This window comes from Oncorhynchus gorbuscha, linkage group LG24, assembly GCF_021184085.1.
Source record: "Oncorhynchus gorbuscha isolate QuinsamMale2020 ecotype Even-year linkage group LG24, OgorEven_v1.0, whole genome shotgun sequence".
NCBI classification, from domain to species: Eukaryota; Metazoa; Chordata; class Actinopteri; order Salmoniformes; family Salmonidae; genus Oncorhynchus; species Oncorhynchus gorbuscha.
In genome coordinates, this window is record NC_060196.1 from 42932691 (window position 1) to 42946961 (window position 14271).

The following is a 14271-nucleotide window of genomic DNA, read 5'->3' on the forward strand; positions in this document are numbered from 1 at the left end:
AGTCTCTGGATAATAAAGTTGACGAGCTCAGGGAGAGGATTTCTTTCCAGAGAGACATCAGGGATTGTAACATACTCTGTTTCATGGAAACATGGCTCTCCCGTGATATACTGTCTGAGTCCATCCAGCCAGTTGGGTTCTCAGTTCATCACACAGACAGGAATAAATATCTCTCCGGTAAGAAGAAGGTGTATGTTTCATGATAAACGACTCATGGTGTGATTGTGATAACATACAGGAACTCAAGTCCTTTTGTTCACACAACCTAGAATACCTCACAATCAAATGCCGACCGTATTATCTTCCAAAATAATTATCTTTGGTTATAGTCACAGCCGTGTGTGTCCTCCCTCTAGCCGATACCACGACGGCCCTCAAAGAACTTCACTGGACTATATGCAAACTGGAAACCACATATCTTGAGGCCACATTTAATGTAGCTAGAGATTTTAACAAAACAAATTTGAGAAAAAGGCTGCCTAAATTCTATCAACACATTGACTGTAATACTCGCGCCACTAAAACACTCAACTATTCAACGCTGCTCTGACCAAAACGTAATCTACGCTTCAAGATTGTTTTGATCATGCGGACTGGGATATGCTCCCTGTAGCCTCCGAGAATAATATTGATGAATACACTGATACGGTGGCTGAGTTTATCAGGAAGTGTATAGGAGATGTTGTACCCACTGTGACTATTAAAAACTACCCTAACCAATGCCTCCCGGGTGGCGCAGTGGTTAAGGGCGCTGTACTGCAGCACCAGCTGTGCCATCAGAGACTCTGGGTTCGCGCCCAGGCTCTGTCGTAACCGGCCGCGACCGGGAGGTCGCACAATTGGCCTAGCGTCGTCCGGGTTAGGGAGGGCTTGGTCGGTAGGGATGTCCTTGTCTCATCGTGCACCAGTGACTCCTGTGGCGGGCCGGGCGCAGTGCGCGCTAACCAAGGTTGCCAGGTGCACGGTGTTTCCTCCGACATATTGGTGCGGCTGGCTTCCGGGTTGGATGCGCGCTGTGTTAAGAAGCAGTACGGCTAGGTTGGGTTGTGTATCGGAGGACGCATGACCTTCAACCTTCGTCTCTCCCGAGTCCGTACGGGAGTTGTAGTGATGAGACAAGAAAGTAGCTACTACAATGTATGATTTATGAATTATTATTATGAGTATTTCTGTTTTTGAATTTGGCGCGCTGCAATTTCACTGGGTGTTGTCAAATCAATCCCATTAACGGGATTGGCGCGCGAAGGGGGATCACTAAGAGTTAATAATGTTTACATATTTTGCATTACTCATCTCATCTATTGTATTCTGTCCTATTCCACTGTATCTTATACTATGCCGCTCTGACATTGCTCACCCAAATATTTATATATTCTTAATTCCATTCCTTTACTTTAGATTTGTGTGTATTGTTGTGAAATTGTTAGCTATTACTGTTAGATATTACTGCACTGTTGGAGACACAAGCATTTCGATACACTCGCAATAACATCTGCTAAACATGTGAATGTGACAAATAAAATTAGATTTGATTTTCAGTCCTCCCAGTGAACACTGTTCCTCACACTGTGTAGCTCATGATCATGATGACGTCAGTTGTATCATACCTTCTCCACTTATACTAACAATGTATACTTCCTGAAATGTCTTTATTTAGGAAAATAAAAACATCATCAGCACATGTATCTTTAAGACCAATCTGATATTAAATGACCTTTTATATATATATTCCATACAAAATAGATACCTTCGTCTGGTGACAACAGGGGAAAGAAAGAGATGAGTGAGAGATGCAGGGAGAGACACACAACAACAAAATGATCAATGGAACTGATGTCCTGTTCCACTGGGAATGACAAGACACAAGCTGCCTTTGGGGAAGACTATACATTGTGCACACACAGGCCGCCTTAAAGATAGGACCCTTCAGTGTTACAAACACCGGTTCCCTATGAGGGAAGACTTTTATTAACGCACACACAGGCTGCCTATGGGGGGAGACTTTCAGAGGCACAGACAGAAGATGAGTTACCATGGTGACCGGTGCTCCATCTCCAGGAAACCCAGTGATGGACAAGGTGAGGCAGAAAGAGAGGGGTGCTAAAGAGAAATGGGGCGGGGGTCAAAGCTCAGAGGTCATAAACTCCTCTTCAGACTCAACGGGAAGTAAAAACAGGGTGTGTGTTGTGGGGGGTGTTTGGGGTATGTGTGTGTATCCTCAGACAATCTTGTTCTCCAGTGCAGCGATCCTCTTCGACACGCCCTCCAGTGAAATCAGAGTCAAGGAAACCACAGCAAGGCAGATGTAACACAGTGGTAACAACACTTTTACCGTACTCTCACACTCTTGTAAAGGATATGTTTTTTCGTAAGTGCCTGTAAGGCTTCTTCTACTTTTTTCTGGAACTTAACGACAGAGTCACATTCACATGGGTCCTCCTCTGTAAAGACAGACAGTATAAAGTCACATTCACATGGGTCCTCTGTAAAGACAGACAGCATATAGTCACATTCACATGGGTCCTCCTGTAAAGACAGACCGCATAAAGTCACATTCACATGAGTCCTCCTCTGTAAAGACAGACAGCATAGTCACATAGGGTAGTGGAGATTTACCTTATGAGCAGGGAAGACATTCTGTGTGTGTGAATAAATGAGAGAGAGAGAATGATTAAATATATGTGTAGAGTTTTGAGTGTGATGTGTATTTGTTTAATACCCCTCATCCCCCCTCGTCCCCCCAGCTTGCAGTAATGCCGCCACAGACGCGGTGTTCCTAAACAATGGTTCTAAGAGTGTGCGTCCAGAGAACCTTGCAGCTGGTCAAGAAGTGGATCAACCAGATCGTGTCTCCGAGACCAAGGCTCACGTTAGACTGGTCCAGTACTCCAGCTCTGTCAAACAGGTGTGTGTGTGAATGTGTGTTGGTGTGTGTGTATGTGTGTGTGTCAGACCTTGACAGATGTTGATCTGCAGCTTCTTAGCGATGGCTGTCATGGCTTTAAAGTCTGCAGTGTAGAAGTAGTGTTCTCCTGTTGGCTGTGATGCTATCTCCCTCAACTCATCCTCTACAGCATTACCCACGCCCACCGCATACATCCTAAAACCTAGGGAGAGAGCGAAGGGAGGGAGAGAGGGGGAGGGAGAGAGCGAAGGGAGGGAGAGAGGGGGGAGGGAGAGAGCGAAGGGAGGGAGAGAGCGAGGGGAGGGAGAGAGGGAGAGAGGGAGTGGGGGGGAAAGAGTAGGGAAGGGAGAGGGTGAGAAGGAGAGAGCGGGGGGTGGGGGGGAGAGAGTAGGGGAGGGAGAGAGCGGGGGGTGGGGAGGGAGAGAGCGGGGGGTGGGGGGGGAGAGTAGGGGAGGGAGAGAGCGGGGGGGGTGAGAGAGGGTTTGGTGTTAGAAAGACCATGATTAGAGACATACACACACTTTAATACCTCATGCAGAGTGGATCCACAGTAAAACGTCACAAAATAAACGTGACTGACCCTTGGAGATGACTACACATGCATTCATACATCCTTTCACACACACACTTAAACACTCTTCCTTCTTCCCTCCCTCACCTTGCTCCTTGGCCTTCTTGGCGGCGTCTCCGATGTAGTCCTGGCTACGTCCATCGGTGAACACAATGCCGACCTTGGCCACCCCGGGCCGTGCCCCACCGGCTGGTGCAAAGCTGCTGTCGGTCAGGTAGCGCAGGGCCTGTCCTGTCATGGTCCCCCTCTCCATGTAGGCCATCTTCTTCACTGCGTCCTTTAGGTCCTTCTTGTTGTTGTAACGTCCCAGAGGGAACTCCTGAGACGGGAGGACAAGGAGGGTGAGGAGGTTGTGAGTTGTCACAGTTAGTCAAAGGTTTCTCACAATAATAAATAAATAAATAAAGTGAACCTCAAATTGTAATCCTGTAATCTCATGTTATTAAAACACACACACACCTGTTTGACAGAGCTGGAGTACTGGACCAGTCCAACATGAGCCTTGGTCTCGGAGACGTCCAGTTTGTCTACGATCTGGTTGATCCACTTCTTGACCAGCTCAAAGTTCTCTGGACGCACACTCTTAGAACCATCGATCAGGAACACCACGTCTGTGGCGGCATTACTGCAGGCTGGGGGGACGAGGGGGGACGAGGGGGATGAGGGGGGACGAGGGGGATGTTTACACATCACACTCAAATTCTACAATACTCATACATTCTATAATTCTCTCTCACACACACACACACACACACACAGACTTACTCTCTCTCACACGCGCCACACACACACACTCACCGCTGCAGCTTTTGCCATCCTCCAGTAGACTGAAGCCCTCCTTGCAGGCACACTTGAATGACCCTGGTGCGCTGATGCATACCTGCTGACAGTCATGATCTCCAGTGGCACACAGGTCCGCCACTGTGTTTAGGCATGCACAGACACACATACACAGGAGGTACGCACAGACACACATACACAGGAGGTACGCACAGACACACATACACAGGAGGTACGCACAGACACACATACACAGGAGGTACGCACAGACACACATACACAGGAGGCACAGACACACATACACACAGACACAGACACACACAGGAGGTACGCACAGACACACATACACAGGAGGTACGCACAGACACACATACACAGGAGGTACGCACAGACACACATACACAGGAGGTACGCACAGACACACATACACAGGAGGTACGCACAGACACACATACACAGGAGGTACGCACAGACACACATACACAGGAGGTACGCACAGACACACATACACAGGAGGTACGCACAGACACACACACAGGAGGTACGCACAGACACACATACACAGGAGGTACGCACAGACACACATACACAGGAGGTACGCACAGACACACATACACAGGGGGTACGCACAGACACACACAGATACACACACACATGCAGGCACACGTAGAAGCACGTCGCAGACACACACACCACAGGGGTGGTGGGGGTTAGGGGACAGAATAACACTATGTCAGTTTGAAAACTGGAGGAAAATCTACAGTTGATTTTAAGGATCCACTGAGATCTAGTGATTTAAAAGGAATCCGGTAGGATCTACTGGAATCTGATGTTTGTTGTAGAAGACAGTGGATCTTTAAAGAGACAGGGGTGGGAGAGTTTGGAGAGACTTATACCTGCTTTAGACCAAATAGCTTTATTGTCCCAATTGAAAATAAATGTGGAAATTGGAATTAGAAAAGGTCATTGTTAGTTTCCAAATTATGTCACTGTCAGGTATAGGCTCGTCCAATATGAAGCCATCCCTGTTTACATGCAGCTCCACCCCTGGGAGGGTCATCCAACATGATTGGCTATATACAAGCGCCATTCAAACAGCTAGCAAATGGCCCCCCCAAGGCTGGAGCTGATTGGAGGTTTGATTTGATTAACACTAGTGGAACACTAATCAGAAGCTTCAGTCTCACCCCTCAGAGGAGGAGGAGTTACTGAAGAATGACACCTTACCCTAGCCACACCCACCAAATCCTTTGGTGAGGATGAAGAAAAGAACGATGATGGTGAAGACTTCTCTCCAATCCCCCTCCCTCCCTCCGTCAAACACATCCTCCCTCCATCAAACACATCCTCTCTCCTTGTCAAACAGATCCTCCCTCCCTCTGTCAAACACATCCTCCCTCCATCAAACACATCCTCTCTCCTTGTCAAACAGATCCTCCCTCCCTCTGTCAAACACATCCTCCCTCCATCAAACACATCCTCTCTCCTTCCCTCCTTTGTCAAACACATCCTCCCTCCCTTTGTCAAACACATCCTCTCTCCTTGTCAAACACATCCTCTCTCTTTCCCTCCTTTGTCAAACACATCCTCCCTGTCTCCATCAAACACATCCTCTCTCCTTGTCAAACACATGCTCTCTCCTTCCCTCCTTTGTCAAACACATCCTCCCTCCCTTTGTCAAACACATCCTCTCTCCTTGTCAAACACATCCTCTCTCTTTCCCTCCTTTGTCAAACACATCCTCCCTGTCTCCATCAAACACATCCTCTCTCCTTGTCAAACACATCCTCTCTCCTTCCCTCCTTTGTCAAACACATCCTCTCTCCTTCCCTCCTTTGTCAAACACATCCTCTCTCCTTGTCAAACACATCCTCTCTCCTTCCTTCTTTTGTCAAACACATCCTCTCTCCTTCCCTCCTTTGTCAAACACATCCTCTCTCCTTCCCTCCTTTGTCAAACACATCCTCCCTCCCTTTGTCAAACACATCCTCTCTCTTTCCCTCCTTTGTCAAACACATCCTCTCTCTTTCCCTCCTTTGTCAAACACATCCTCTCTCCTTGTCAAACACATCCTCTCTCCTTGTCAAACACATCCTCTCTCTTTCCCTCCTTTGTCAAACACATCCTCTCTCCTTGTCAAACACATCCTCTCTCTTTCCCTCCTTTGTCAAACACATCCTCTCTCCTTGTCAAACACATCCTCTCTCCTTGTCAAACACATCCTCTCTCCTTGTCAAACACATCCTATCTCCTTGTCAAACACATCCCATCTCCTTGTCAAACACATCCTCTCTCCTTGTCAAACATCCTTTCTCCTTGTCAAACACATCCTCTCTCCTTGTCAAACACATCCTCTCTCCTTGTCAATAGGCCACACTAGAACAGACCACTTATCAGTAACATATTAGACCATATTGCAATGTTAGTCTTTTCTAGTATGGCCATCTTATGATTACCATCTCTTTCATTCCCTCTTTCTCCCCCTTCTCTGTCCTTCCTGTCTTTCCCTCTCCCTCCCTCTCTCACCACAGAAAGCCTCCTGGAACTTCTTGGTGAGTTTCTCGATGACTGAGTAGCTCTCTACGTAGTCCACGTGGTCGTCCAGCTGCTCGCTGGCGATCTGCTTCAGCGTATTCAGGTCTACACGCCCTACGCCAATGGCGTATAGCTCGATACCCGCATCCCGGGCACGCGCCGCCACATCCTTTACGTTGTCCTGGGGACGACCGTCTGTCACAATGATGGCCACCTGGAGGAGATATGACAACGATACGACATTAGTTGGATAGACTAGTTGATTAACAGGAACCAGGTTAGGTCATGCAGACATTAAACAGCAGCCGGTCGCTGAGACACAAAATGGCGATAAGTGTTGTATAAAGGCCACGGTGTTTGATTGAGCTTGCCTGTTGCAATGGACCAAATACAAAAGTCCCAAAAATGTAAAACCCACCCATCTGGCACTACAGGCAGGCTAAAGAAAAGATTTCAGATAAGATTTGAACCCAGGTCTGGTGTGCGTCTAACCTACCTTGCTGATGTCTGGGGACTTGACGCGGGCGCCCTCAGCCTCGCTGAAAGCTACGTTGAGGGCGAACTGGATAGCAAGGCCGGTCATGGTGCCAGTGGACAGGGGCTCGATCTTAGTCACAGCCTTTACCAGACCTGCCTTGGTTTTATGGGTCTTCAGAGACAGCTGGAGAGAGACAAGAGTTAGGTGTGTGTGTGTGTGTGTGTGTGTGTGTGTGTGTGTGTGTGTGTGTGTGTGTGTGTGTGTGTGTGTGTGTGTGTGTGTGTGTGTGTGTGTGTGTGTGTGTGTGTGTGTGTGTGTGTGTGTGTGTGTGTACATCCTAAATAGATTATCTTGGAACTTTTGGGGACAACATAGCGGTGATGTAGTACTCAGGAGAGTCAGAAGGGGGCAGCATACAGAACATGTGGACATCAGTGAATGTCAGGACAGTTATGGAGTCCATCAAAATTCTATATCTCACCACTCAAACACACACACCTCATTCTTGACGCGGCTGGCATAGTTGACCACTCCGACCCGTGTGGCGTCAGGTCCAACATCCAGTCCCTCGATGACCTTGGCCAGGAACACCTTGACCTGCTCGAACTCTGACGGACGCACGCTCCTACTGCTGTCCACGATGAACACCAGGTCTGTAGGGCGAGTGTTACACAGACCTGCCGCTGGGGGGGGGGATTGATTATTATTAGTGACAATGATTACTACTATTCAAATTCCTATTCAGAAAATGGCTGAAAATGGCTTCAATGGCTGGTCAATTCTGCTGTTCATATTCTCTTTGAATTCAATTGAGAGAGGAGGGATTTGTAGGGGTGGGGGAGTGAAAGCGTGGGGAGGGGGAGTGAAAGAGTGGAGAGGGAGAGTGAGAACCAGGTATGAGGATGCAAGGAGTGAGGAGAAAGGTAAGAGGGAGGAGCAAATAATGGGAGGGGCAAAGAGAGAGAGTGGGGTATTAGGGAGGGAGGAAGGGATGGATGGTGTGAAAGGGAGACAAGATAGAGGGAGAGAATGAGAGGTCAATGAGTCTGGGTGTATTAATCACCCGGAACCAGACTGAACCAGACTGAGAGGAAACCTTAGATGATTTCGAGTTATAGATACGATGATGATGAAGATGATGAGAGAGAGAAGATACGTTTTCCAAAAACAGCTCAGTCTACTGTCACCTCAACAAAGTAAAATACACACAATACAGCAAGCAAGAGTGAGAAATAGAGAGTGTCACAGTGAGTCATAGACAACGAGGGAGAGAGAGAGGCAGTAGAGAGAGAGGGGCAGTAGAGAACGAGGGAGAGAGAGAGGCAGTAGAGAGAGAGAGAGAAAGGCAGTAGAGAGAGAGGCAGTAGAGAATGAGGGAGAGAGAGGCAGTAGAGAGAGAGGGGCAGTAGAGAACAAGGGAGAGAGAAAGGCAGTAGAGAACGAGGGAGAGAGAAAGGCAGTAGAGAGAGAGAGGCAGTAGAGAACGAGGGAGAGAGAGAGGCAGTAGAGAGAGAGAGGCAGTAGAGAACGAGGGAGAGAGAGAGGCAGTAGAGAGAGAGGGGCAGTAGAGAACGAGGAAGAGAGAGAGGCAGTAGAGAGAGGCAGTAGAGAACGAGGGAGAGAAATTTCCAGTAGAGCGAGAGAGGGGCAGTAGAGAACGAGGGAGAGAGAAAGGCAGTAGAGAGAGAGGCAGTAGAGAACGAAGGAGAGAGAGAGGCAGTAGAGAATGAGGGAGAGAGAGAGGCAGTAGAGAGAGAGGCAGTAGAGAACGAAGGAGAGAGAGAGGCAGTAGAGAGAGAGAGGCAGTAGAGAATGAGGGAGAGAGAGAGGCAGTAGAGAGAGGGGCAGTAGAGAATGAGGGAGAGAGAGGCAGTAGAGAACGAGGGAGAGAGAAAGGCAGTATAGAGAGGCAGTAGAGAACGAGGGAGAGAGAAAGGCAGTAGAGAGAGAGGCAGTAGACAGAGAGAGGCAGTAGAGAGAGAGAGCCAGTAGACAGAGAGAGGCAGTAGAGAGAGAGGCGGGAGAGAGCGAGGCAGTAGAAAGAGAGGCAGTAGAGAACGAGGGAGAGAGAGAGAGAGAGGCAGTAGAGAACGAGGGAGAGAGAGAGGCAGTAGAGAGAGAGGCAGTAGAGAACGAGGGAGAGAGAGAGGCAGTAGAGAGAGAGGCAGTAGAGAACGAGGGAGAGAGAGGGGCAGTAGAGAATGAGGGAGAGAGAGGGGCAGTAGAGAACGAGGGAGGGAGAGAGAGAGAGGCAGTAGAGAGAGAGTCAGTAGAGAACGAGGGAGAGAGAGAGGCAGTGAAGAATGAGGGAGAGAGAAAGGCAGTAGAGAGAGAGGCAGTAGAGAACAAGGGAGAGAGAGAGGCAGTAGAGAATGAGGGAGAGAGAGAGGCAGTAGAGAGAGAGAGGCAGTAGAGAACGAGGGAGAGGGAGAGAGGAGTGTTGCTGTACGTAGAGTGTAGCTGTACGTAGTAGTGTAGCTGTACGTTAGCTGTATGTAGTAGAGTGTAGCTGTACGTAGTAGAGTGTAGCTGTACGTAGTACAGTGTAGCTGTATGTAGTAGAGTGTAGCTGTATGCAGTAGAGTGTAGCTGTACGTTAGCTGTGTGTAGTAGAGTGTAGCTGTACATTAGCTGTACGTAGTAGAGTGTAGCTGTACGTAGTAGAGTGTAGTAGAGTGTAGCTGTATGTAGTAGAGTGTAGCTGTATGTAGTAGAGTGTAGCTGTACGTAGTAGAGTGTAGCTGTACGTAGTAGAGTGTAGCTGTACGTCGTAGAGTGTAGCTGTATGTAGTAGAGTGTAGCTGTATGTAGTAGAGTGTAGCTGTATGTAGTAAAGTGTAGCTGTATGTAGTAGAGTGTAGCTGTACGTAGTAGAGTGTAGCTGTACGTAGTAGAGTGTAGCTGTACGTAGTAGAGTGTAGCTGTACGTAGTAGAGTGTAGCTGTATGTAGTAGATTGTAGCTGTATGTAGTAGAGTGTAGCTGTATGTAGTAGAGTGTAGCTGTATGTAGTAGAGTGTAGCTGTATGTAGTAGAGTGTAGCTGTATGTAGTAGAGTGTAGCTGTACGTAGTAGAGTGTAGCTGTACGTAGTAGAGTGTAGCTGTATGTAGTAGAGTGTAGCTGTATGTAGTAGAGTGTAGCTGTACGTAGTAGAGTGTAGCTGTAGAGTGTAGCTGTATGTAGTAGAGTGTAGCTGTACGTAGTAAAGTGTAGCTGTATGTAGTAGAGTGTAGCTGTACGTAGTAGAGTGTAGCTGTACGTAGTAGAGTGTAGCTGTATGTAGTAGATTGTAGCTGTATGTAGTAGAGTGTAGCTGTATGTAGTAGAGTGTAGCTGTATGTAGTAGAGTGTAGCTGTATGTAGTAGAGTGTAGCTGTATGTAGTAGAGTGTAGCTGTATGTAGTAGAGTGTAGCTGTATGTAGTAGAGTGTAGCTGTATGTAGTAGAGTGTAGCTGTATGTAGTAGAGTGTAGCTGTATGTGATTGTTCATACCCTATGTTTATGCAACATCACTGATCTCCCTTCTCCCCCTTCACCTCCATCGCTCCCTGACTGCAGCAGTTTATACAGTACCTCCTCTAACATCCAACACACACACATACACAACCACACACACTTGAACACCTAACTTAACAATTCATTACAATACTTATACCAACACCAAACTTGCAAGCACACTGACACTTCCCACAAGCAACAAACTCTTAATAAACTATTCTAACACAAAAACAAATACTTTGAAACTATAACATCCATTCAATGTTCCCTGACTGACTCAATTGGAGTCAGTATCCAACCACATACAGCTAGAACTCTATCCACCTCTATGCCCTAAAGAGCTTCGAACCAGCACCAGCTTGGAACACCAACAATCATTGAGACAGATTTCTCTGTGTGATTCTATTTTTATGTAAACTTTATTTAACTAGGCAAGTCAGTTAAGAACAAATTCGTATTTACAATGATGTCCTACTCCAGCCAAACCCGGACGCCGCTGGGCCAGTTGTGCACCGCCCTACGGGACTTCCAATTACAGCCGGATGTGATGCAGTCTGGATTCGAACCAGGGACTGCAGTGCCTTAGACCAGCAACCATATAATCTATCTCTAGAACCCACTCTGGCTGTTCCACTCCACACAGCAGACACCACCCGGAGGAGGAAAGACCGAAAGATGGAGAGATTTAGGGGTTAGGAAAGGGTACGATGGTTGTTTAGGGGGCTCTGAGGCTAAGTGACTGCACCATTTGGGGTCAGGTGCAAACTGGGGTTAGGAATAATGGGTTAGGGGTTAGGGGTTAGGGGTTAGGGTTGGGCTAACAGTCCAAGTCAGTGGATCATGATTCTTGACCCATTGTGGAGGCAATATGGGTTATAACTAACGGTAAGAGGTTAAGGGATACAATTAATGTTTAGGTTTTAGATTATGGGTCAGGGTTAGAGGTCAGGAGGTTCTTACCCATGGCGGCAGCGGTGCGGAGGTCCACGGACACAGGAGGGGTGGCATGCGCTCCCATGAGGCCGAGCAGCAACAGGAACAATGGCGGAGAGGGTATCATGATGACTGAAAGATCCAACTGGAACAGGACCCAAAAAGGGACCAAAAGGGACCAAAAGGGACCAAAAGGGACCTTAGCACCAGAGAAGAGGGAGAGCAGTCCTGGAGCGGTGAACCAGGAGAGAGTGACTAGACGAGGGGAGAGAGGAGGAGATAGTGACTGGGCGAGGGAGGAGGAGATTGACTAGGCGAGAGGAAAGAGGAGGAGATAGTGACTGGGCGAGGGAGGAGAGGAGGAAAAGAAGAGAGAGTGACTGGTCGAGGGAGGAGAGGAGGAGAGCGAGGCGGGACGGACACACAGTCTCCCAGTCACAGCTACTGGTTATCAATGCAACGGCTTCAAACTCAAACCACAGACAGCCACCCTCTGTACCACTGCCACGACTGTGTGTGTGTGTGTGTGTGTGTGTGTGTGTGTGTGTGTGTGTGTGTGTGTGTGTGTGTGTGTGTGTGTGTGTGTGTGTGTGTGTGTGTGTGTGTGTGTGTGTGTGTGTGTGTGTGTGTGTGTGTGTGTGTGTGTGTGTAGGGGGGAAATACCTGCTTTGGGAGGACCTACACTGTAAAACGGTGGGCAGGGAAAAACAAATACACCTTGATATGGGTAGACTGACTGTGTGTGTGTGTGTGTGTGTGTGTGTGTGTGTGTGTGTGTGTGTGTGTGTGTGTGTGTGTGTGTGTGTGTGTGTGTGTGTGTGTGTGTGTGTGTGTGTGTGTGTGTGTGTGTGTGTGTGTGTGTGTGTGTGTGTGTGTGTGTGTGTGTGTGTGTGTGTGCGTTGCTGCTTGGCTGGTGCAACAGTTCAAGGTTGGATTTTGCCAAAGCTCAAATAAACAGCAACATGAATTCCTCTTTTCTCCTCATGTTCCCTCGTATAGCAAACACCCCTTTACTGCAGGATGTTGAAGAGCTACCTTACACAGCATACAGTGTTCCTGCTAGGCTGTGCATGCTGAATGTGTGTGTGTGTCATCACTCTACTAATGAATGTAGCTTCTAACTGCGGACACATTCCATTTCCCAAAGCTTTTCTCCTTTGCTTGTTTCAATACTTTAGACATGCATCAATCCATCCTTTCCGACATTAAGGGCAGGTCTTCGTCATGATCATCACCCATTCCACAAATCCTTGAGGTAAGATGGACTGCTGGTTGCCATTCTTCCCCTCTAATGGGGGAATGATTCAGACCTGGTTGAGTGGACTAACCAATCAATGACATTAATCAATCAATTAACTAACTATTGGGGGGAAAGATAACTAGCATTACTGCCCACCTCAGGCTTCGATTAGAGAACACCTGACAGAGTAAAACAGAGAGAATGATGTCAAAGTACTTCATGTACTGCATCATGCTGTGAGAGGAAGGATGTCAAAGTACTTCATGTACTGCATCATGCTGTGAGAGGAAGGATGTCAAAGTACTTCATGTACTGCATCATGCTGTGAGAGGAAGGATGTCAAAGCACTTCATGTACTGCATCATGCTGTGAGAGGAAGGATGTCAAAGCACTTCATGTACTGCATCATGCTGTGAGAGGAAGGATGTCAAAGCACTTCATGTACTGCATCACGCTGTGAGAGGAAGGATGTCAAAGCACTTCATGTACTGCATCACGCTGTGAGAGGAAGGATGTCAAAGCACTTCATGTACTGCATCATGCTGTGAGAGGAAGGATGTCAAAGCACTTCATGTACTGCATCATGCTGTGAGAGGAAGGATGTCAAAGTACTTCATGTACTGCATCATGCTGTGAGACTGCATCATGCTGTGAGAGGAAGGATGTCAAAGTACTTCATGTACTGCATCATGCTGTGAGAGGAAGGATGTCAAAGCACTTCATGTACTGCATCATGCTGTGAGAGGAAGGATGTCAAAGTACTTCATGTACTGCATCACGCTGTGAGAGGAAGGATGTCAAAGTACTTCATGTACTGCATCATGCTGTGAGAGGAAGGATGTCAAAGTACTTCATGTACTGCATCATGCTGTGAGAGGAAGGATGTCAAAGTACTTCATGTACTGCATCATGCTGTGAGAGGAAGGATGTCAAAGTACTTCATGTACTGCATCATGCTGTGAGAGGAAGGATGTCAAAGCACTTCATGTACTGCATCATGCTGTGAGAGGAAGGATGTCAAAGTACTTCATGTACTGCATCATGCTGTGAGAGGAAGGATGTCAAAGTACTTCATGTACTGCATCATGCTGTGAGAGGAAGGATGTCAAAGCACTTCATGTACTGCATCATGCTGTGAGAGGAAGGATGTCAAAGCACTTCATGTACTGCATCATGCTGTGAGAGGAAGGATGTCAAAGCACTTCATGTACTGCATCACGCTGTGAGAGGAAGGATGTCAAAGCACTTCATGTACTGCATCACGCTGTGAGAGGAAGGATGTCAAAGTAGTTCCTGTACTGCATCATGCTGTGAGAGGAAGGATGTCAA

At 47.6% G+C, this 14271-nt stretch overlaps 1 protein-coding gene across 1 annotated transcript; it reads right to left on the reverse strand.

Moving 5' to 3' along the window:
* Window positions 1-1632: 1632 nt before the first annotated feature.
* On the reverse strand, window positions 1633-12006 carry matn1 (matrilin 1). The gene is made up of 10 exons (XM_046326869.1): window positions 11730-12006; window positions 7768-7952; window positions 7288-7452; window positions 6783-7005; window positions 4275-4397; window positions 3936-4108; window positions 3564-3795; window positions 2955-3107; window positions 2361-2441; window positions 1633-2268 (listed from the first exon to the last, which is right to left on the reverse strand). The coding sequence occupies exons 1-10, from the start codon at window positions 11827-11829 to the stop codon at window positions 2219-2221; spliced, it is 1485 nt and encodes a 494-aa protein (XP_046182825.1). The 5' UTR covers window positions 11830-12006; the 3' UTR covers window positions 1633-2218.
* Between the last annotated feature and the right edge of the window lie 2265 nt (window positions 12007-14271).

What these genes read in the sequence shown, in the direction of transcription:
- matn1 (XM_046326869.1), bottom strand. Translation starts at nt 11,829, where the DNA reads ATGATACCCTCTCCGCCATTGTTCCTGTTGCTGCTCGGCCTCATGGGA. An exon ending in CCGCACCGCTGCCGCCATGG is followed by an intron (nt 7,953 to 11,729) that starts GTAAGAACCTCC and finishes CCCCCCCCCCAG; the next exon opens with CGGCAGGTCTGTGTAACACT. An exon ending in CAAGAAGGCCAAGGAGCAAG is followed by an intron (nt 3,108 to 3,563) that starts GTGAGGGAGGGA and finishes CTCTCTCCCTAG; the next exon opens with GTTTTAGGATGTATGCGGTG.